Genomic DNA, 26038 nt, shown 5'->3' on the forward strand with positions numbered 1-26038 from the left:
CTGCCACTTTCATGATCTGGTAAGCGACGCTTTGATTGGTTGGATGAAAGGAGGTTCTCACGTGACCCGTAATGGGATGTCTTCAGATCTTTGTTTAGCGGCAGCGAGAACTAAGATCTGATTTTAATGAGATTGAGAATCCCCACGAGGGTATTATGTAAGCATGGCAAAGCACATTGTCCTTCCAAGTTTCAGCTTGAAGAAAATAGTTTCATAATATGTGTTTAAGCTCAAAATGGATAAAAAAAGAAGCAAAACTCACAACTGTAATACTGTAAATCGTGAAACTAATGCGTCTCCAATAGAATGCGACCACTGGTCCCTAGCCAAAAATGCGACTCAATAATGAATGCAACACCCCCTCCTCTCAAGGATCAGTGGATTTATGTATAAAGAAAATGTCCTCTGTCAGGTTTACAGAAGAATCCACACCTTAATCCACACCTTAATCCAACCTTACATTAATCCAACCACACACCAAATAGCATCTCTTATTAGCGCTGAGTGAAGTACTTCAGCTAAAACAATACATGCGTGCTGGATCGTGTCAGCCTTTGACGCGGTGGCAAAGAACAAAGACACCGTGTTGCGTGGGTGGCGTCTGTAGGGACTTGCAGGTGTGATCAGTGATGACATAAGTGAGTAGAACGCTTGTCTTGACCGCAGCAGTGACAATTCACAGGATGTAATTAGTGTTTGAATGACAATGTTTATATACTCACTACAAGTGCTGCTAAAGAAATCAGTGTTGTGGAATACATAGCTGTATGTTTTCAGCATATGTCTAAGTTGGTATTTCTCCTATCCAAAATGTCTTATTGTTGATATAAATGTGATGTTTAATAATGCGAACAAAGATCACTCGCATTTTTCGCATTTAATTCACGCTCGCGTTAATTTCAAGATTTACAGTATATATTTATTACACGGAAACAATCGCACACATCACACTTTCATGTTTACTCTCATGCTTTGTTCAAAGGGTGTCCCTGGTACAACTCTGTTGGGGCACTTGTTAATCATCACTACTCCTATGACCATATTAAACTAACTGTTAGATCCCCCTCTCTACACCCCCCAGCCCAGAATACCAAAGACCCTGCCTCATATCATTTTATTGACCCCAAGTCTACACACAAACAAAACATGCTACAAGTGTTTCCTTCAGTACTTAGGAATACATGGCCACTACATAGCCAGTCCTCCAAATTGTAAAGCTTCCTGTAAATGTATACTGTGTTTAAAAAAGAAAACCCCTCCAGCATTTAAAAGAAAACTGGATGAAAATACGATAATTAAATTATTGTGGCCTGAAGAGAATGTATACTCCTCCACTTTTGATAAGGATCTTTCACAATACACACAAATGTTTCTCATGAGATGTCGAGTGTATATATAATAGTTATCCGTATCAGAAGTAGAGCAGTAGACATATGATCCACCATTATGCTGCTGCATGTTCCTCTACAGTGACTAATGATCCTGATACGGCAGCTCCCTCCGGACCAGGGCCTCGTTCCTCCAAGTGATCTTAGCGCTACAGTGATCGTAAGTCTATGTTAAAGTATGGGACTTACGATCACCTTAGCGCTACGATTGCTTTGAGGAATGGGGCTCAGGGCTAGTGGACAAGGGAGGAGGAAGATCGTGCTGATAGAGTTCTTGTCCAAGATGGTGTGACGTCTCCCCCTGGTGGTGCAGCACTGTCAGTCTGACATCAGATCTCAGTCCAGCTTTTGTCTGCTCAGGGTGTTGAGGAACTCGACCAGAGTCCTGGTAGGCCGCCCTGACAACATCACATGTCAAAGTCTTGATGTAGGAACACACGCTCACAGACACACCAGTCAATATCTCCTTAATGCCCCTTACCCTTAAATACACAGACTGCCTCCGTGGTCTAGTGGTAGAGCGGAAGGTCCGGGGTTCGATCCCCGGCTGCATCATACCAAAAGACGTTAAAAGATGGCACTTGTTGTTACCCTGTCTGGTGATCAGCATTAGGGCAAAAACAAGGACTGGTCGGCTCGGAGTCAGTATACTGTGTCGGAGTGGGGTGTTCACTATTCACGTTAAACTGCGGCATGGTATCTCAGTGTGCTAGCACTATAAATCGGCATCAGTCCGGACTAGTACAAGCAGCCACACACACACACACACACACGTGCATGCACGTCGCTATATAAGTGCAATAATCTTGGACGCGACGTTAAACCCAATTTCACCTCACCTCACCTTAAATACACAGTGGTACCAATCCTACCTCTAACATCACCATTAAATCTTGATCAAGACTTTATCTGAAAATGAGAGCCTGGCGAGAGGTGAGGTGAAATTGGGTTTAACGTCGCGTCCAAGATTATTGCACTTATATGGTGACATGCATGCACATGTGTGTGGCTGTTTGTACTAGTCCGGACTGATGCCGATTTATAGAGCTAGCTCACTGAGATACCATGCCAGAGTTTAACATGAATACCCCACTCAGACACAGTATACTGACTCCGAGCCGACCAGTCCTTGTTTTAGCCCCTTAATGCTGAGCACCAGATAGGGTAACAACAAGTACCATCTTTATACGTCTTTTGGTATGATGCGGCCGGGGATTGAACCCCGGACTGTCCGCTCTCTGGCAGACGCTCTACCACTAGACCATGGAGGCGGTGGCCTGATGAGAAGAATCAATTTTATAAAGACCTACTCGTATACTGTCGTCTTTACAGTAAATAAAGAAGTTGTTATACATAAATTATCTCTACTTTGTCATCCCTCAACTTCTAAGTAATGCATATCAAACAATTTAATAATTCAGTCTGAATGAGAAAGGATATTGAAGAATGTATCTGCTGTCTCGCTAAAACATGACCCTGAATGAGGACACCCGTACCTGCCATCCCCTTCCCGAGGTACGGCACCTCGTCCTTGTTCATCATCACTCCAGCAATGTCCAGGTGGAGCCACCGCTTGTTTGTCACAAACTCCTGTAAACATGAAACCGTTTGCTAGATGATGGTTTACAATTCCTTCAAACTCAACCGGGAAGTACCAAGGCACAATAAACAAGGAACAATATCATTTAGTGACTTGACAACAAATGCAAAATAGTTCCCGAATCCTGTCCTGACATTTTTGTTTTTTAAGTGCAAAAATCTCTCTTTGCTTGTTCCTGATGCCATGTTATTCTCTTGCGACAAGCACTGGGTGCTTTGTTCATGTACACGTAACATTGTAGCCACATGAAATGAGACCCGTGAAGATCCAGGGTAGAATAGGTCTTCAGCAACCCATGCTAGCCGTAAAAGACGACTATGCTTGTAGTAAGAGGCGACTAATGGGATCGGGTGGTCAGGTTCGCTGACTTGGTTTGATACATGTCATCAATCCCAATTGCGTGGACCGATGCTTATGATATCAATCACTGGATTGTCTGGTCCAGATTTGATTATTTACAGACCGCCGTCATATAGCTAGAATATTACTGAGTGTGGCGTTAAACAACAGCAAACAAACAAAAAACATGTGCGTGACCCTCACCTTCAGGAACGCTGCAGCCGTACATGAGCCACCTTCGCGGGAATATTTGCCGATGTTGTTGAGGTCAGCCAGGTCACAATGGGTCACCTGATTTGTGTAGTGCTTGAATAACGGCATCCGCCACACCCGATCTCCTGTCCGGGTACCTGCCTGAGATAGAGGATCATGCTAGTTTAGACTAGTATCAAAGATCTGGCACAGGGAAATGTAAAGTATGTAAGGCTGCATATACAAGCATCAATGTTTCTCAGTACCCTTTTCTATAAAGTGGGGAGGGAGGCTGGAATTTTGTGTTTAGGGAGGAACACTTATTTTTTTCCCACCAGGCACCTAACAAACACAAGTGGGCACACTGAAAATTTGGCTCTTTAATACTATATGATATGAGGCTGGACATTTGAAAAACATTTTTTTATTGTGAGTTGAGTTAAACACCAATTTGAAAATAATACAGTTATATAACGGCATGTCAGCTTGATGTGGGAGGAAAGCCTAAAGTGATGCAGGTCTCAGACGTTTACCACTTTGGTGAAGCCCATGAGCACGGGTATGGTGCTGACAAACCTAGAAACATAATCGGGTTGAACCGAGATTTGAGCTAGGATAATAGGTTTCTGGCATGCCAAAGTGATGCAATTACATACCAATCTGCCTTAAATGACTGGACTACCTGTTCACCCATATTGGCGACCCATGAAGGTCCGGGGTAGAACAGGTCTTCAGCAACCCTCGTAAAAAGGCAACTTATGGGATCGGATGGTCAGGCTAGCTGACTTGGTTGATGCATGTCATTGTATCCCAATTGTGTGGATCGATGCCCATGATGTCAATCACTGGACTGTCTGGTCCAGTATCGATTATTTAAAGACTGCCATCGTATAGCTGGAATATTGCTAAGTGCGGCATTAAACAACGAAACAATCCCATATTGGCAATAGAAATGACCATGATTAAAGTGACACATCTAATACTGTGGCTACAGTGTCCTGGGCCCACTTGCACAAAGCGATCTTAGCGCTAAGATTATCTAACTCCCATACTTTAGCATAGGTTTACAATAGTCTTAGCGGTAAGATCGTTTTGTGCAAGTGGGCCCAGGATTCAGCAGCCTCAATTTTATCTGTTCCCAGCTACGGTTCATCACAAGATGTCACATATGATTCGACATATCAATGAAAACGATTACTTCATCAATAACGTGAAGCTAGTGCACATCAGTTACCTTGTGGATGACGTCCCACATGGAGGTGGAGTTGGTGTACACTGCGGTAGCGCCGCTGCCGAGGGCAACAGCTACAGCCCCTGTTGGAGGTGAAGGTTGAGTGAGTGAGTGAATCTAATACCCTATGCTGTATCTCACCAATACCACATAGTAGCGCTGGGACGGGGAACTTGGGTACTCAGGTTGGTACTGAGAAGGACCTCGGTCCCCCAAGAAACTACCCGGACCCGTGGTTGGTCATGTGATATATTGTTTCATGACAAAGATAATCTTGAAGTATATGGTTACACTACAAGTGACTAATGTTCGCATTTCTTTCTGACTTTTATATGTTTGAATAAAGATAAAACTTCAGTCAACTTTATGCATGACCGGATCATTTTATAAGTGCTTCTATATAATTTTGTGCAGGGCTACAGTCAAACTTCCCAATCAGACATTTTGTACCTATCTCTTGAGACCTACAGCGGGTACCCAGGTAGTGTCAGGTAATGGGTGGGGAGTACCCGGGAGGTAAATTTGGACTCATCCCAGCCCTATCACACAGCCTTCAATGTAGAATGGCTTTGAACAGAAAATGTTGTCAGTAATTTCAGATCGTTTTTCATATAAGAACATAAAGCAAAAGATTCATGCCAAATTTAAATGCAACCCTAACCAGATTGTCTAGATCATCAGATTAATGACATGTTATATTATTATTTCAAATCATAAGATTATTTATTAACCAGTGGGTGATAACATGAGCATAATCCATGCCATAAGGGAAATGTCACACAATCTGACAGGTCACACGTAACTATCCAATTCCTTGATAGTCAACTCATGAAATGTGTGCATTCCTTGAGATCTTGGTCTGTGAGGGGCCCTGATTCCAAAGGGAGGTAACTGACCTGTTTGTACAAACCTCTATCACTCTCAAGGCACAAAGGACCACATTAAGGCATTTTACACATTTGTAGTGATAGTGGTTTGTGGAGACAACGACACAAGCAAAGACACAAGTAGTGTCGCCAAGGGGGGTAACGTCAGTCTGCTGGGGTGACTGAGTTTCCCTGAATCCAGAGAGACGTGACCTACGAGGGTACCCTAACAGATTCCTCACAGTGACAGCTGGTTCAGTCCGGCTGCCACCTGTCATAGATCCACACTATTTCTATTTCATTTCAACTATCATGGAATCAGTCTAGAGAGATTGCAAGGGGGAAGTTGGGTGTTAAAACATACCAACAAACATAAATTCATCTGCGATGGAAGGCGTAAACAATTCACTAGAATGGAATACCCAAAGATATACCCAAACATAAATGTCACTACAATTGGGGTAGGAGGGAAAATTTTCAAGTTTCTTTCAATGGCTGTTTGCATACTGGTGGCAGTGATGATACCGTGAGGGTCACGAAGGTATCGCGATGACACTGGGAGGGTAACGAAGGAGTTAGCGCTGAGACTGGGAGGGTAACGAAGGTGTTGGAATGATACCAGGATGATAACGAAGGTGTTAGATACCGGGAGGGTAATGAAGGTATCGGCGATGATACCGTGAGGGTAACGAAGGTATCGGCGATGATTCCGGGAGGGTAACGAAGGTGTTAGCAATGTCACTGGGAGGGTAACGAAGGTATCGGCGATGATACCGGAGGGTAACGAAGGTATCGGCGATGATACCATGAGGGTAACGAAGGTAACGGCGATGATTCCGGGAGGGTAACGAAGGTGTTAGCAATGTCACTGGGAGGGTAACAAAGGTATCGGCGATGATTCCGGGAGGGTAACGAAGGTGTTAGCAATGTCACTGGGAGGGTAACAAAGGTGTCAGCAATGATATCGGGATGGTAACGAAGATGTCAGCGATGTCACTGGGGGGGGTAACAAAGGTGTTAGCAATAATACAAGGATGGTAACAAAGGTGTCACATGCTGGAAAGGAGCTTGGTCCCCTGAATCCAAAGGGAGATAACTGACCTGTAAGTGTGGCAAGGTCAAGGATGAGGCTGGGGTTGAAGGTTTCAGCGTAACAGAGAGCATCAGCTAGGATGAGTCTGCCCTCTGCGTCTGTATTGTCGACCTGCAGAAACATTGCACAAGTTGTAACAGCATGACTTATACCACAGAATATTTTCCCAATCAGAATAATAAAGGACCTTTGACATGAAACACAAATATTATTAGGGACAGATAATCTGTAATTTCTTGTAGCTGGTTGGTTTATTTACTCCTTCAATAAAGTATTGTGAGGTGAGGTGAGGTGAAATGGGGTTTAATGTCGCGTCTAAGATTATTGCACTAATATAACGACGTGCATGCACATATGTGAGTGGCTGCTTGTACTAGTCCGGACTGATGCTGATTTATAGTGCTAGCCCACTGGGATACCATGCCACAGTTTTACATGAATACCCAACTCAGACACAGTATACTGAATCTGAGCCGACCAGTCCTTGTTCTAGCCCCTTAATGCAGAGCGCCAGATGGGGTAACAACGAGTACCATCTTTTAACGTCTTTTGGTATGATGCGCCCGGGGATCAAACCCCGGACCTTCCACTCTCCTTGCGGACGGACGCTCTACCGCTAGACCACAGAGACGGTCAATAAAGTATTGTAAATGAATCCAGGTATTGAGGAGGCAGCTGTACCTGTATCGTTTTCCCATTCATAGCTCGGACGACATCGCCTGGTTTGAGGGCTCGGCTACTGGGCATGTTCTCACACAGAGGAATCAGACCTTGGCAAAAAGAGGTTGTACATTGTCAACATGGCATCGGAGAATCAGTCAAGATCTATTTGATTTGTTTGTTTGTGCTTGTCGTAAAAGGCGACTAACGGGATCGGGTGGTCAGGCTCGCTGACATGTTGATACATGTAATCGATCCCAATTGGACTGGACCAGACAATCCAGTGATTGACATTATGAGCATTGTTCTACATAATTGAGATACAATGACATGCATCAACCAAGTCAGCGAGCCTGACCACCCAAACCTGTGAGTTGCCTCTTACGACATGCACAGTCGCCTTTTACGGCAAGCATGAGTTGCTGAAGACATATTCTTCCCCAGACCTTCATGGGTGAGATCTATTTCACAGAACCTTATCCCAGCTGAGTGAGTGAGTGAGTGAGTTGGGTTTAACGCTGCTTTTAACATTATTCCAGTTATATCGTGGCGTGTCAGCTTAATGTGGGAGGAAAGCCCGAAGTGATGCAGATCTCAGACGTTTACCACTTCGGTGAAACCCAGGAGCACAGGTATGGTGCTGACAAGCCTAGAAACATAATAGGGGCGAACCGGGATTTGAACCCACAATCATAGGTTTCTGGCGTGCCCAAGGGACGCAACTCTGCGCAGCGAATCGACTGGGCCACCCGTGCCCCCCAACAACCACTGAGACTTTTAGACCCCTATTTCTGAAGCTCTTTCAACAACCATAGTGACCATTTGATCCCCATTTCAAAAGCTCTGACAAAAATCATGGTGTTCAAAGAATCTATCCAGACACAAATACCAACTAGTGTAGCAGGGCGTGGAGTTATCCCCCACATTTGCACCATGTCTGCTTGCTGACATGATCTTCCTCTTTGGTCATGTGGACAAAGCATCAGGTCCGTGGTCCGTGGTCTTTTATGTCCGCTACACCAGCATACAAACAGGCATTAACACCAACCAGCACACAAATTACCTTTAATGTTTACGGGCAGCCTGAGCCTTGATGTGGCCAAAAGCGCCCCCATCACACATGCCGCCCCGCCCATGTCTGCCCTCATCTTGTCCATGTCAGCCCCAGGCTTCAGGGAGATGCCTCCGCTGTCAAACGTAATACCCTTGCCTACCAGGGCAATTGGTGTGTCCCCTGGGGCCCCGCCCTGATAGTCGATCTCCAGGAAGAGGGGCTGCTCTACTGAGCCCTTGGCCACCGATAGGAAGGACTCCATCTTGTGCTCCTCGGCCCAGGCCTTGTTCCTGTGAGTGAGTGAGTTGGGTTTAATGCTGCTTTCATTTGTTTGTTTGTTTGTTGTTTAACGCTGCACTCAGCAATATTCCAGCTATAAGATGGCGGTCTGTAAATAATTGAGTCTGGACCTGACAATCCAGTGATTGACATCATGAGGATCAGTCTATGCAATTGGGATACGATGATGTGCATCAACCAAGTCAGCTAGCCTGACCACCCGATTCCGTTAGTCGCCTCTTACAACAAAAACAGTCGCCTTTTACGGCAAGCATGGGTTGCTAAAGACCTATTCTACCCCGGATCTTCGGAGGTCTAATGCTGCTTTGAACAGTATTCCAATTATATCAAGGCATGTCAGCTAATATGTTAGAAAATCGCAAAGTTTGGCAGGTCTTACACGTTTACCACTTTGGTGAACATGGCTTAATTCATTTTCAATATGATAGAGTTGGTGGCCATGTTTAAACTCAAATGTTGACAAATGAGTTATGCCCCTTTGATGTCCTTTTATGAAATTAAAAATCACGAGCAATGGGTAACCAGGTTTGTTGTCCAGTGTCTTCCATTGCAAACCACACACATGTGCCTGCTTACCTGACAGTGACTGTACACTGCTGGCTCTGGCCTAGCTTGTCCTGGGCCAACCGGGCAAATATGCTGGGGGTCATGTAGTTGGAGGGTGCCTCCATCAGGTACCGGGCCAGGTTCTGCCCCTCCGCCAACGTCACACCGCGCTGCCAGGATTCTTTCGTTGTCGTGCTGAAACATTGGGTGAAGTATTTAACAGTGCCACACACTGTTGCCACGCCTCCCTCACATCAGGGCTGAGGCATGGACCATGGGTGTGACAGCTGACGGGCATGACGGCTCATGTGTATGACAACTGATGGTATGCTGACGGCTCACAGGTATGACGGCTCATGGGTATGACGGACCATGGGTATGACGGCTCATGGGCATGACAGCTCATGTGCATGACAACTCACGGTATGACGGCTCACGGTATGATGGCTCACGGTATGACGGCTTATGGGTTGACGGCTCAAGGTTATGACAGCTCATATGTATGAAGGCCCATGTGTATGACGGCTCATGGGTATGTGGACGATGGATATGACTGATCATTGGTATGACAGCTCATGGTTAAGACAGCTTATGTTATGACGGCTCATGGGTATGACAGCTCATGGGTATGACGGCTCACGGTATGACGGATCATGGGTATGACTGCTCATGGGTATGACGGACCATGGGTATGATGGACCATGTGTATGACGGCTCATGTGTATGACGGACTATGGGTATGACAGCTTATGTTATGACGGACTATGGGATTGACGGATCATGTGTATGACGGCTCATGTGTATGACGGACTCTGGGTATGACGGATCATGGGTATGACTGCTCATGGGTATGACGGACTATCGGTATGACGGCTCACAGGTATGACGGACCATGTGTATGACGGATCATGTGTATGACGGCTCATGTGTATGAAGGGCTATGGGTATGACGGCTCACAGGTATGACGGACAATGTGTATGACGGCTCATGGGTATGACGGCTCATGGGTATGACAGCTTATGTTATGACGACTCATGGGTATGACGGCTCATGGGTATGTGGACGATGGGTATGACAGATCATTGGTATGACAGCTCATGGTTATGACAGCTTATGTTATGATGGCTCATGGGTATGACGGTTCACGGTATGACGGATCATGGGTATGACTGCTCATGGGTATGACGGACCATGGGTATGATGGACCATGTGTATGACGGCTCATGTGTATGACGGTCTATGGGTATGACGGCTCATGGGTATGACAGCTTATGTTTTGACGACTTATGGGTATGACGGCTCATGGGTATGACGGACCATGTGTATGACGGCTCATGTGTATGATGGACTATGGGTATGATGGCTCACAGGTATGACGGTTCATGGGTATGACAGCTTATGTTATGACGACTCATGGGTATGACAGCTCATGGGTATGATGTCTCATGGGTATGCGGACGATGGGTATGACGGATCATTGGTATGACAGCTCATGGTTATGACAGCTTATGTTATGACGGCTCATGGGTATGACAGCTCATAGGTATGACGGACCATGGGTATGACGGCTCATGGATATGACGGCTCATGGTATGACGGATCATGTGTATGATGGCTCATGGGTATGACGGCTCATGGGTATGACAGCTTATGTTATGACGACTCATGGGATTGATGGCTCATGGGTATGACGGACCATAGGTATGGCGGCTCATGGGTATGACGCCTCACGGTATGACGGCTCATGGGTATGACAGACAATGAGTATGACGGCTCATGGGCACGACAGCTTATGTTATGACGACTCATGGGTATGACGGCTCATGGGTATGACGGACCATAGGTATGATGTCTCATGGGTATGACAGCTCATGGGTATGACAGACTATAGGTATGACGGCTCATGGGTATGACAGATTATGTTATGACGACTCATGGGTATGACGGCTCATGGGTATGACGGACCATGGGTATGGTGGCTCATGGGTATGACGGCTCATGGGTATGACAGACAATGTGTATGACGGCTCATGGGCATGACAGCTTATGTTATGACGACTCATGGGTATGACGGACCATCGGTATGACGGACCATGTGTATGACAGCTCATGGGTATGAAGGCTAATGGGTATGACAGCTTATGTTATGACGACTCATGGGTATGACGGCTCATGAGTGTGACGGACCATGTGTATGATGGCTCATGTGTATGACGGACTATGGGTATGATGGCTCACAGGTATGATGGACCATGGGTATGACGGCTCATAGGTTTGAAGGCTCACGGTATGATGGACCATGGGTATGACGGCTCATGTGTATGACGGCTCAGGGTATGACAGATGGGTATGACGGACCATGGGTATGATGGCTCATGATATGACCGCTCACGGGTATGATGGCTAATGGGTATGATGGATCATGGGTATGATGGATCATGTATGATATTTATGGGTATGACAGATCATGGGTATGACAGACCATGTGTACGACGGCTCAGGGTATGACAGATGGGTATGACGGACCATGGGTATGATGGCTCATGATATGACGGCTCACGGGTATGATGGATCAAGGGTATGACATACTATTGATATGATGCAATCACTTTATGCAATTACATGATATCTCACCTGTCACCCTGTATGTGGTCTGTGAAGCACGATGTATGAACGCGTGGTTTGCGAGAATCTTTAGCCTTCAGTTCATCATAAGAGAAGAGAGAGAGGAGGGCGCCCTCAGCAGCAGCTGAAACAAGGGAGGTAACCAGTTGAACAAAGGGAGGTAATCCATCAACAACATGCACAGTAGAGAGAAAATAACCTTCTCCGTATTCTCCAAGTAGTTCCAGTTTATCTGATCATGGTCCCTTAAGACAGAACTGCTTAAGTCATCAAATATTATGTTATCAAATAACTATACCAGCATAGAGACAGACATACCCTCAGCATCTCCGCACGGATCTACATCAACATTGACCTCCCCGACCTCCGACAGCTGCCTCACACCATCTGAAACGTGGAAGTTGTGTATCTTTAGGGTCATTTTATCACAGTTGATAAAAGCTTAAGATTCTGAGGCTTGCCAAGAAGTTTGGCAACGCGTTTTAATATCAGATGATGTGGATGAGATTTTATTTATCACACAACATTATTCTTTTTCCAACTTTTTCAGTTTGTAAACAGTAAACCAGTGTCTAAAGTGTAAATTGGCAGAGAGATTTATGAAATCATAGCGTCACAATGGTCTGCAAAGTATTGTGCTGCAATTTTATTGCAGCGATATCTCCTTGGAGATATTCCTTGATCCCCCCCAAGTGATATCTCCTGTGGAAGTCAATCTTGGATGACGGAAGGAGCACAGAAGTCCTACATATACTTCAGGGAACAAAATACAGCCGTGCCTCGTTTATACGGACACTTGCATCATTTCACAATTCGTCCGTATAAAGGAATTTCCGTATAACTGAAACCAGCTTCTTACTGGAAGAGTTACTTCCCTTCATTTATGCAACTCATGACAGATGACAGAACAAACAGATACATCCACTCAATCTTTATTCATACACGTTTCAAAACGTCTGTCATGGACGCCATATTTATCGAAGGGGATTACATGTACAATAAACAAGCTCGTCTCAAACGTAACCCAGTGTCACTTGGTTAATTGACTTCTCACGAATCAAAGGATTACCACCAGTGGAAGGATTACCACCAGCGGAAGTGTATTGTCCGGATAAGTGAGACAATTTTGTGTGCATTTAAGTGTTTTGTGTATGAAAATGACCGTCCGGTTCCGGAAACTGAATTTCCGGATATACGGGTAAATTAATATAGTAATTATTTCATTTTGAATGAAAATCGTCCGAGAACCGAGGTGTTTCCGGATATCTGAAGTCTGTATAAGCGGGGCATGACTGTATATTGATAATGATAATAACAAACTTCATTTAACAATTTCCATTTTATCCAAGCGATATCTCCTGTGGATCTGTAAATGCCTTTGGCCCCCTTGCAGATAAAATGGGGAAAAATTGTTACAGGGCTTTTTCAAGTTCTTATTTTCTTAACTTCAAATCTATTTTACACATCGTAATTTTGTAAATAATTTTACATTGAATTTTATATTCATACACTAATCACACTATGCATTTCTTCCTTAATCTTTCAATCCTATGTGGGAACGTGCTTGAAGAAAGTTTCCAGCTTCCAAAACATTTCGCCCGAACACAACCCAGCATCACAATGGTCACCATCAAATCAAATGGGTCATGTAATGTAATCCCGTACGTTTTGACTTTGCATGACCTGATCACCCTACTACCCCTGTCACATCATTCTCTTCCTTACAGCTGACAGGCTTGCGGAGATCTGATGCGTGATGGTCGGGTGGGCATTTAGCATGTGACATAGGATAAGTATATAAATATACAATTTAATGTAAAATTTACAAAATTTAAACTTAACCTATCTCACACTATGCATCAGATGACCATGAAGACATCTCGTTATGCCCAGTTAGTGTGCTCCGTATCTACCTCGAGGCTGAGCAAACACTTTGGTGCTGCCGTAAGAGACTCTTCATCCCCGTTTCCATGGTGACCATCACGGAAGTCTCCTGTACTCCATCCTCCCTTGGGCTTTCCTGTGAGCCTACACTATCGCTGGTGTGTCTCCTGTCCACATGAAACTACCGTATTTTCTTGAGTATAGTGCGCACCCATGTATAATGCGCACCCCCCTCTAGCGGGTTCAATATTTTGGAAAAAAAAGAAATTTGAACATTATGAGCAGAAAAAAATTACACCGTACCCTTTCAGCGAAGTCCAGCCAACGAACGGGTGATGAGAAACTTTGTCAGTACAAATTCGAAATTTGAGATAACAAATCACCAGACATGTTTATTTAACGTTGAAATAGTATTTATTGTTCTGCTAGGCATTGTTTTATATCCAGGGATTAAGATTACCTTGTGTATTTTCTAGTAAACTAAGCCGGAAACAGCAATCAGCTGTACACACGTTTCCTTGGAATCGACCGGTGATTCGGTCAAGACACACCCAATGATATAACTTTATAGGATTTTTAATGCAAGGATTTCCGGTGTTTCGTGCTCACGGTAATGTCTTTCCATGGGGGAAAAAAACATCCAAACTCATAATTTGTGTAAAATGCGCACCCCCTTCCACACAGCTGTGTTTTTTGGAAAAAAAGTGCGCACTATACTCAAGAAAATATGGTAGACCTGTCACCTCTACCATGGCCTTACACAGCAATTGCACCCTGTCTGCCATCATGGGGGCTGTTTTTGGATACTGTCTTCGCTGTCTACTCCTTTCCACCGACGGCATTGCTTTCGGTTGCCCCTTATTGGCCAACTTGAAACTGGTTCACCAGGCTGGTACAGCTGTGGAAAGACAGTTGATATACCAGATGACTGATTATCTGACTTTGGGACATTGCCAGAATGACCTTTAATTTGAGGCAGTTGATATGTCACTTGTCGATCTGGTACAAACATTCCACATCACTAACCATCACTGAAGATGTTGATGCAGTGACATTGGTAAGGAGACAGGACCCAGCAGTTGTCCCTCTGGAGGACAGCACTGGTCCAGTCTGGTGTTGAATAGAGCCTCGATGAACTGGAGTTGTTGAGTGGGAGTCATCTCCAACTTCAGAACATTGGTGATCCAACCTAACTGATGAAGAAGCTGCTGTGTTAACTCTAGAAGTTGCACCAACCATCACTGAAGATGTCGATGCAGTGACATAGGTAAGGATATCGGGACCCGGCAGTTGTCCCTCTTGAGAGCTGCACTGGTTAGGTTGAAGCTGAAGTTGACATCTCTGAGCGAGTGTTTGGGCCACCGTCACAAAACCTAGCAGCTGTTGCCATTGGGGTAGAGGAGGAACTGTCTGAATGCCAAAGGCAAGAAACTTTGTATCTTCGACCACCGGTCAGGAGGAACTAACATAATGCCCAGTCTGGTGTCTAATAGAGCCTCGATGAACTGGAGTTGTTGAGTGTGAGTCATCTCGGGACTTCACATCATTGGTGATCCAACCTAGCTGATGAAGAAACTGCTGTGTGAACCCTAGAAGTCACACGAGGATGCCTGGCTCAGCATTGGCCTGAATAAAATCGTCAATGTAGGGTTAGAAGACGATCTCTCGACTGTTCAGGAACTTCAGGACTGTTCAGGAACATTATCAGCTTGGTAATACGGACGGAAAGCCATGGGGCTGAAGAAATTCCAAACGGGAGCATGTTCCATTGGTAGCGGTGGCCTTGGAAAATGAACCAGAGGAAATGGTGGTGCTCCCGATGGATGGGTATGGGTACATGTCCTGAAGGACGAGACAGACCATGTGATCGCCAGGACAAATGATCATTCGAAGAAGTGAGAAGGACATCATGTGAAAATGCATACATCCAATGTGCTGAATGTCTTCAAGCTGTCTTTCTTTAGGACCAGGAACATTGCCTTGTTCAAACACGTTTCCACATAAGGATCGAAAGATGCAATGTACAGCGTGAGATAGCATCAGTTTAAAAATCAAAATGATATCAATGCAATAATGTAATACTAAGAATTAAAGCCACTTCCTCGTTACTGGTCCTGTTATGAGTGATATACCTCTACAAGCCATAATATTAGATACAACTTATGGAATAAATTTGTGAATTGTACTGACATTTGCTGCAGACTTAGAGCCCGAATATCAGCATCAGAGCAGACCTAGATACATTCCTTCTGACAAAGAATTACTTTTACCAACATTTCAGACAGTATTGCAATCTACGCATATGTATTTCTCGCCACTTTATGGAGAATAGGGAACTCAATAATTTGAAAGAAATAAAGGAGGAATTGGCTAAAGCAGCCTGAAAATCCTCTTTAGAGCAACTATCACAAACATCTTATGATGAGAGATGCAGAGTGATAGCATTAAACATTGTTTTTTCTTAATCATTTAATATCAGCACCAGGGCCAGTTCCACAAAGCAATCATAAACTAAGACGACCCTAACTACCATACTTAATAAGGCGTCCTATGAAATGAGACTCTAACTTTTAAGAGGAGTGAGCGAGTGAGTATTGTTTTACGCCGCTTTTAGCAATATTCCAGCTATATCACAGCGGGGGACACCAGAAACGGGCTTCACACATTGTACCCATGTAAGGAATGGAACCCCGGTCTTCGGCGTGACAAGCGGACGCTTTAACCACTAGGCTACCCAACCGCCCCACTTTTTAGAGTGTCATAGACAACTGGGCCAGGTATGCCCCCCTGTACAAGTGTAAAGAATGACAACGTACTTGCAACAGCCTTCCTGACCCTCTCCCGGCCCTCCTCAACCTGCTCCTGCTCGTTGTAGCCGACGCCCTTCTTCCCCACCCCCACCACGGCCACGGATGAGAACCCCGCCTCATCCAGCCCGAACAACACTCGGGTCTTGCCAGCCTTCAACTTCCTCCCAGCTCTGAAACACGGATCAGGTGAAATACAAATGGTTCATGAGTTACACACCTTTCATTGATTTGAACTTCGTCATGGAAACCAGAAAATAATCAGAATCAGACTGGAGTGTTACGGATTTAAAAAGTGAAAAATGTAGTTGGTAGGTAAAAAAAATAAAAAAATACAATGCATTGTACCATGTTGTACAGGATTATTTAAGTGAGTGAGTAAGTGACTGAGTGAGTGACTTGGGTTCAACGCCACGAGCATGGGTATGGTGCTGACAAACCTAGATTCATAATTGGGGCGAACCGGGATTCGGACCCACAATTGTAGGTTTCTGGTGTGCCCAAGGGACGCAACTCTGCACAGTGAATTGTGGCGCCTTAAACTACTGGGCCACCTGTGCCCCCAGCTACAATAGGTAAGGGTTATTGTGGGAAATAATTCTGTTTTTAGTCCTAGGATTGTCTTTATTGTCAAAGCGATCTTTACTGTTGACACTATGATTTTTTCTTCTTCCATAATTCCGATTTTGAAGGTCAACGGTTCCAGAAACCAAGCAAAACAAATGACCTCATTACCCCCCCTACATCTTCATGATCTTGGCAAAATTACCCAGAATATCTGCACAAGAACAAAAATTGGCAGGGATAGAAATTGGCACTAGTCCTTTAGTCCTTGCCAAACTGCCCAAGGTATCATAAGGACCAGTAGAAATTTGCCATTTTTAGGGTTTGGCTATACGTTGTCATCATAAGGACGATTGGACTGAAACTGTTAGTTTCTATTGCTGCAGTTGGTATTCCCCTACTGGTAACAACATATTGGTACATGCACTGCACATCACTCACTGTTTCAGTTGGCGCTGTAACTGTCCGCCACATTGCTTGTTGATTGTCTCCCCTGCCTGACTTAGCTGGATCCCCTCACCTTCCTCGTACACACCCACAACCACACCCCTATGCTGCAGTGACACAAAGATGACAACAGGCATTACAAGAAACATGAAAGAATCTCTGAAATAATGTCATCCATGTAGAAAACATGTACATGTATGTAGCTTACATCATACTTAATGTGTCACAATGCTAAATGACCCGTGAAGATTCCGAGGTAGAATAGGTCTTCAGCAGCCCATGCTTGCTGTAAAAGGTGCCTATGCTTGTGAAAAAGGCGACTAACGGGATCGGTTGGTCAGGCTCGCTGACTTGGTTGATGCATGTCATCGATCCTAATTGCGTGGATCGATGCTCATGATATCAATCGCTGGATTGTCTGGTCCAGACTCAATTATTTACAGACCGCCGTCATATAGCTGGAATATTGCTGAGTGCGGCGTTAAACAACAAACCAACAACAACACAATGCTAAATGATCATTAGTCAGAACTACTTGAGTGGTCATGATGAATGTCACTTCTGTGGGGAACGGTTGCCCATTTGTCTAAATGCTGCATTTGGCTTTGCACCAATGCAGAATTGTGTCCCATAGGCGACTAGAATAGCGGGTTCGAGTCCCATATGTTCCTATGTTGGTTTTTGCACTGCAGTGAGTAAGTGAGTGAGTTTGATTTAACGCCGCTTTTAACAGTATTCCAGTTATATAACGGCGTGAAGTGATGCAGGTCTCAGACGTTTACCACTTCAGTGAAACCCACGAGCACGGGTATGGTGCTGACAAACCTAGAAACATAATCGGGGCGAACTGGGATTCGAACCCACAATCATAGGTTTCTGGCGTGCCCAGTGGACGCAACTCTGCACAGTGAATTGCAGCGACTTAGACGACTGGGCTACCCGTGCCCCCTAGTGACATGACAGAGTCCTATCCATAATCACCAACGACATACGTACCTCCATAGATCAAAACCTTCTCTGTTTGCCACAAGAATATTGCTGACACCAAGTAGAAAACTTGGACAACATTACCCATTTTTTTGTTTTGGTGATATATCCATGATATTACAAGTACCACAAGAATAAGGAACATATATCATCACTTGACACAGGAAAAACACAACTTGTCGACAGTGGTGGTAAACTAGCGATGTCATCCCAAAAGGCCAACAGAAAATGTCACCCATCATAACACTTTCCCAAGAAATGACATGTTGAGTCATTTATTTCACACATGTTATTGTCTGAACAACCAAATGGGCCAGATAATATTTTACTTTGATTCATGTTATATATAATTGTCACTTGAATCTAGCAATGTATTTATTTCACACTATTTCACTATGTAATAATCCCAGAAGCTGGCTCATAATTATATACATTGGAATTTCTGCAATATTAACAATTACAACTTTTTAAACTGTGATTTACATATTCTATGGTCAGTGTAGGTCTGTTTTCGAGAATAAGATAGGCCTATAATTTTTGCTTCTCTTTCAAAATTCATAACATTAGAGTACATGCGTCTGTACTCCTTTAATATACTTACTTTAGATATCGTTGCACTAAAGCTTCGAGAAAGAGCTTTGTAATGACAAAAGTTTCTTAACACTGGCCGGTGAAGTGATGAAACTCGAACCCACACCATCTTTTACTGAAGTAGATGAGATTAGAGTTACGTCCCTTTAGCATGTGCCCGTCAAGCTCCTTCCCAGCGCGTGACACCTTCGTTACACTCTCAGGAACATCGCTGCCACCAGTGTGGGCGCGGCCATTACAGGAATCTTGAAATTTGCCCTCTAACCCCATATGTACTCAATATATATATATATTTGTGGTGTCTTTGTGTCGAGTCAAGTGATTTATTTTGTAAAATTGTTCGTAAGAAATTGCTGTATAGAGAGCTCCGGGAACGTACTATCGCTGTGAGGAGCTTGTGTGCCCGTCTCAAGCTCTCGACAGGAGTATGTGTGTAAGGAGCTGGACAGCTAGACTTTCTCTGTCTCCATAGTGATTTGAGTACTCGTAAAGAATATTTAGCATCATGTCTTTTTGCTTGTTTGTTGATTTTATCGTCGCTATGTTAAACCGTTCCTAAAGCCTGACAAATGTTTTGTTTTCTTTTACTGTTTTTCTTGGAAAATAGTTTATTGGCAAAGAGGAAGGAGGAAAAATACAAACAATCAATAATTGCTGTCAGGACTGAGTTCAAGATATTTCTAAAACAACTAACACTTAAAGGAGCACTGATCTAAAGCAATTCCCCGGGACTGGTTGTTGCCTTTGTTATTGTTTTTTCGCGTGAAAAAATATTTTTCACCAACAAATAGCCTATTTCAATATATATTTCTGTTTTACAACTTTACATTACATAATGCACAGAACTGTTCTGTACTCCGGGCTACGTCACTATTCATTCCACTAAACATCAGTTTGATTCAGTTCACCCGTGAAGATCCGGGGTAGAATAGATCTTCAGCAACCCATGCTTGCCGCAAAAGGCGACTATGCTTGTCGTAAAAGGTGACAAACGGGATCTGGTGGTCAGGCTCGCTGACTTGGTTGATGTATAAAATAGTACCACAATTGCGTGGATCGATGCTCGTGATATCAATCACTGGGTTGTCTGGTTCAGACCCGATTATTTACAGAACGTCGTCTTATAGCTGAAGGAATGTGGCGTTATAAAACGAACAAACAGTTCACCTCGTACCGCTAGCTGATAACGCAAAATAATCTATGTATGTATAGGAGGCAGGAACTGCCCGGATGTGCGAGACGTACCACTTCACTTTGCAGTGCCATGTTCCTCGGGTGTACCGGAATCGTATGGTCGTAGGTTCGAATCTCTGATTCGTCCAGATTATGATCCTTAGTTTGCCAGCACCACACCCAAACATTACCTACATTACTTCGGGTTTTCCTCCCACATTGAGCTGACACACTGTGATATAAACCCAACTCACTAACATAGTACCATAATCCACCCTCGGCTATAAAGGGAAACATAAACATTGCGTTTCTTCACATATCTCGAAATGTGAGAAGATCTTCAGCAACCATTTTTTGTCGAAAGAGGCGACAAACGGGACAGGTGGTCAGACTCAGTGACTTGGTTGATGCATGTCATCGTATCCAAGTTGTGTATACCCGTGAAGATCCGGGTTGGAATAGGTCTTCAGCAACCCATGCTTACCGTAAAAGGCGACTATGCTTGTCGTAAAAGGTGACTAACGGGATCGGGTGGTCAGGCTCGCTGACTTGGTTTGATGCATGTCATCGATCCCAATTGCGTGGATCGATGCTCATGATGTCAATCACTGGATTGTCTGGTCCAGACTCGATTATTTACAGACCGCCGTCATGTAGCTGGAATATTACTGAATGCGGCGTTAAACAACCAACCAACCAGCAAACAAACAAACATTCAGATTCAAGAAAGACGAAAAGTGATTCACGAGGTGTATCTCTTTATTCAGATAGAAAGCTTTACGACCTTCGGTCGACATAAAAGAAGTAAATAATATCACCATAAATCTTTCACATAGGCATCAAGCGCACGCGTGTATATAACCAATGACGTTATAGGTGTATTTAACCAATCATGTTTGCAAGCCTATTACTATTGACAATGAAAAATATACATATTTGCACACAGCCAATGTCCGTATTGATGCATATAACCAGTAATCATATTCATGGATATAACCATGTGTATGTATATAACTTATAATCACGTGCATAGATATGAAGTAGCTTCGCGTTTGGTTCCAAATTTAATTTTAAGCGCTTAGGTCTTCAGGTAACCTATCTCTACATTGAGTAGGTTTATCCCCTTTCTGTGTTGGCTAAATAAAATTTATTGAGTGAAGCGGCATGGGTTGAGTCCAATGTTTCGAGAGGGTTGTCGATCTGAATTAAGGAATCGCCAACAACAACCTTAAACCAAATATGTCGCTGTATAGTATACCAAGCTTTCTTTTTCACCGTAATACTCCACCTGAACATATGACAGGCATTGTAAACACGTAGCACAGGAATTTATTAAGATGACATGAAGTGGGCACCCCTAAAGAAAACTATGCAAGCCTTGCAAGTTTCGTTTCAGACCGCACGCCTCCATTATGACGTCATACCGCTCATTGTGACGCACAAGATATGTCGTGTATAGTTTAAGCGCCAAATTTCAATCTGTTGTTCCCAAACTTGAAATACATTCTCTTTGTAGATTTCTATTGAATTTACTGCACAAATGTATTGCGATGTGTGTGTGTGTGTGTGTGTGTGTGTGTGTGTGTGTGTGTGTAGTTAAAGCGTTCGCTCGTCACGTGGAAGACCGGGGTTCGATTACCCACATGGGTTCAATGTATGAAGACCATTTCTGGTTTCCCCCGCCGTGATGTTACTGGGATATTGCTAGAAGCGCCGTAAAACCATACTCACTCACTCACTTTGAATATAGTAGTAACCGCAATTTTGCATTTTGTAACCCATGATTGTACATATAAATATTTACATGTGCCTACCGATAATCACTAAAAAAGAAGTACTTTTCTATTAATATAAGCTTCCGCGGTGATGCAGCCGTTACTTCGGCTGTTTCAATCAGAGGGGGTTTATTGGGATTGATAACCTCTGATCCACCAATCAGAATCGTGTAATTCCTATATTTATGGTAGAATGCATGTTTATAGTCCATAAAGTAACCCTTTTCTGTCACAACAGCTTTCTTTGAATCTGTTACTTATTATGACTGTCCTATATGTATCTCAAGCGACGAAGTCACCGCCCATCTATTGCTTCAACGCAATCAGGCCCACAGAAAGCACTCCGTTAAAATAAGCTCAGGATTCAGGCTCGGATCTTGTTGGTTAATCTGAAAGCGAAATGCAGGGTGTAAATGAATCAGATACATACATGCACGGCAACCCCTGATGAAAAACTTGCCAAATACATTTCCTTGGGAAGTTTTTTTTTTTTTTGCTTAACGCCACACTCAGTACCATTTCAGCTGTATGACGTCGGCCTGTAAATAATCGAATCTGGACTAGACAATCCAGTGACAGACATCGCGAGTATCGATTCACGCAACTAGTCGCCTATTACAACAAACATGGCTTTCCTAACCACAACCTGGTGTTTCACGGGGGTGAATCTGAATGACATATCTATGTGACAATATCGTGTAAATATAACCAATAATCATTTACATGTACATATAACAATGGACACACACACAAACACACACACACACACACACACACACACACACACACACACAGAGGTTGGTCAGCACCATACACGAACACGTGGGTTTCACCAAACCGGTAATAGGGCTGGGACGAGTCCAAATTTACTACCGTCCGGGTACCCACCCCCCTATTACCCGACCCTACCTGGATACCCACTGTAGGCCCCAAGAGATAGGTACAAAATTTCCGATTAGGTATTTTTTTACCATAGCCCTGGCAAAACGTATTTAGTTACACGTATCAAACAATCTGGTCATGCCTACACTGAAGCATGAAAAGTCAGAAGGAATGGGTGCATAGTCAGAAAGAAATCCGAACATTAGTGACTTGAAGTGTAACCATAGAGTTCCAGATAATTTTTGTCATTAAACAATATATCACGTGACTAACCACGGGTCCGGGTAGTCCTGAAGGTACCCAGGTCCTACTCAGTACTCACCCGACCCGGGTACCCGAGTTACCCGTCCCAGCCCTAACTCGTAAACGTCTCAGACCATCGCGTTTACCTTGCTCCCACATCAGTCTGACAAGCCACGATCTTGAAATATTAAGCTACGTTAAACCTAAACTAGTTCCACAGTTGGTTCGCGCAACTCGTTTCGCGCTTTTAGCCAAAAGGCGGCAACCAAAAAATGTGGTATAAATCTGTACCATATCCGGTTGTAGATGCGCATGCCTGGCGTCCCTGAATACGACCGTAAATAATCATGATACATGTCTACACATGGAAAGTTTGTTTTGCGCGATAAAACTTACAACGATAGCTCTGTTGATATTTGATCTCCCTGAATAGAGCGATTTTACTTCACTGGCAAACGCTAAGTAGTCCGCCACTTGAGGTAACCGAGGACCAATGAATGCTAGGTTATGTGTCGTCCAATCGCAACCTACGAGAAATCGACCACCGCCTGTCTACTCGTTTAGGTAGACAGGAGCCGAGTCAATGTTATGTTGGTTTGTTGTTTAACGCCGTATTCAGCGATAGTCCTGCTATATAACGATGGTCTGTAAATAATCGTGCCTGGACCAGACAATCTAGTGATTGACACCACGAGCATCGATGTACGCAATGGGGATACGATGACTTGCTTCAACCGAGCCTGACCACCCGATCCCGTTAGTCGCCTCTTACGACAGGCATGGGTTGCTGGAGATCCACTCTAAATCCGGATCTTTACCGGCAACTTATTTCAATGGACAGAGAGAGTGTGTGGCTTTGGTTTATGCCACGCCTAAGTATCTCACGGTTTGTTATGTAAAGGAATAAAGCCACTATGACTACAGTGACCGCACAGGGGCGGGGCGGTACCCTGGTGCACATGGTTAAAGTATTCGATTCCCGACATGGGTACAATGTGTGAGGCCCATTTCCGGTGTCCGGAATATTGCTTGAATATTGCTAAAAGCGGCGTAAAACCATACTCACTCACTTACTCACTCAGTGACCCCACGGTCACGTGTATGAATGCGACAGATCACGGATCGGGATTTAGGACGACTTTTGAATTCAAACGACCAGCGGATCTTGACAAGGGTCTATGTACACTCAGCACCCAAAGACGCCTTCAACAAAAGTTTGTATTTATAGCTCAAAACCAAATATGCCTCCACTTACTCACTCATTCACGCTGGGATATTGCCAAAAGCGGCCTAAAACCCAACTCACTCACTCACGTACCCTTGAATATTACCAAAAGCTGCCTAAAACACAACTCACCCCCTCACTCTGGAATAGTCCCCCAAACGGCCTAAAACCCAACTCACTCACTCACTATCCTATAATTCTAATCACTAACTTATGCCTAACAGGGCGCTTTTGATATGAAATAGTATTTGCGGATATTGAAGGTATCGAATAGTTTAAATTAATATTCATGTCGTAATGAAGAGAACATATAAAGTAGATAGGAATGTTTGTTTTACGTCAGTGAGGGCGGGATTTATGTAGTTTGAAAGGTGTGTTTGTTTATCACAGCGAGTCAGGTTCGTTTGGGGAGGAAAGCTCAGACGACACAGAACGTAGAAGGTCGAACCAATAATTATAATGGGGATTCGAGCCTACGTCAAGTGTATGCCACAGTCTGCTATATCGAATCCATTTTATGGTTTCTTACATCGGATTGATTTGTGAGTAACACCAAGGACATCTACAACACATTATTATCTTATACAAAGATTTACCATTTGTTCAACTGCAACGTGCTTTTTAATCCATATTTTTACCTCTATGTATATAGCGGCCTTAACCTAGCAAAATACTCTTGTTATTGTAATTAATGCCGCTTCAAAGGTGAAAACGTCTAAAAGACGTACCTGTGTTTCCAATGATGGATGCCATCGGTTCCAAGAGACTGTTGCCATGACGACACAATCCTGAGCAATAGCTTATCATGAGCAATGGCGGTCTTGTCTTCCGTAGTCATATCCCAGTCTCGCTTGTTAGTGTTATACCTCCCAACTGGCCTGTCTCCTTTCTCCACACACGACATATCACAGAATATATCTACAAAACAGCAGGAGACCCTATATGATAACAGTTTCGTCGGCTTGAATTTATGGAACCCACTCTCCACTCCAGAAAGAGCAAAACACAAAACCAATATATGTATAAAGTTGGTCGCCATTGTCCAAGCCGAGTTCTGAACTAAATCAGCAGAGAGAAAGAAGTTTCTTATTCTGGGCGATGATTTCAAATTCTTCAAGATGCTGGTTCAAGGTTGTTGATAAGTAAATATCTCACTAGAAGCCCAGTGTGTTTTGGAAAACAATCATTTGGACGGTCACTGACGAACAACGAATGAAACAGATCATGCAATGTTTAACTTTTAAACAACGTTCACGTCAAAACCTTTACGTCGATTGTGGGTGTGTAAAGTCTGTTTTTAAAAAAATGCCTTCAAATGTTGAGCATTGTGACAACGTGGTCATTTAATCCAACGTTGGTCATTGTCGACGGAATTACTATTGGTCAGATCCTCCTTCAAAGGTACGTCTGTTCAAGTTGTCTGCATCTGCGCCGACAGACGGCGGTGGTAACGTGGGTGGCGATGTGGGCGTTGGGGTCGATGAAGGACGGACGGGGAGGATGGTGACGTTGCCTTCCTCTGCCGGCGAATCCATGTAGCCAGGAAGCTGTGCTTGAGCCGATAT

At 43.9% G+C, this 26038-nt stretch overlaps 1 protein-coding gene across 1 annotated transcript; it reads right to left on the reverse strand.

The window, feature by feature from the left end:
* Nucleotides 1-301: 301 nt before the first annotated feature.
* On the reverse strand, nucleotides 302-19290 carry LOC139453401 (cytosol aminopeptidase-like). The gene is made up of 13 exons (XM_071235081.1): nucleotides 19186-19290; nucleotides 17592-17704; nucleotides 16596-16759; nucleotides 12214-12282; nucleotides 11905-12019; nucleotides 9300-9464; nucleotides 8433-8713; nucleotides 7391-7479; nucleotides 6718-6820; nucleotides 4754-4833; nucleotides 3532-3681; nucleotides 2885-2978; nucleotides 302-1786 (listed from the first exon to the last, which is right to left on the reverse strand). Exons 1-13 carry the CDS (start codon nucleotides 19282-19284, stop codon nucleotides 1725-1727), a joined length of 1584 nt encoding a protein of 527 aa, XP_071091182.1. The 5' UTR covers nucleotides 19285-19290; the 3' UTR covers nucleotides 302-1724.
* Nucleotides 19291-26038: the final 6748 nt, after the last annotated feature.

The sequence above is a fragment of the Haliotis cracherodii genome, unplaced genomic scaffold (assembly GCF_022045235.1).
Source record: "Haliotis cracherodii isolate W230 unplaced genomic scaffold, xgHalCrac1.p SCAF_9, whole genome shotgun sequence".
Classification (NCBI taxonomy): domain Eukaryota; kingdom Metazoa; phylum Mollusca; class Gastropoda; order Lepetellida; family Haliotidae; genus Haliotis; species Haliotis cracherodii.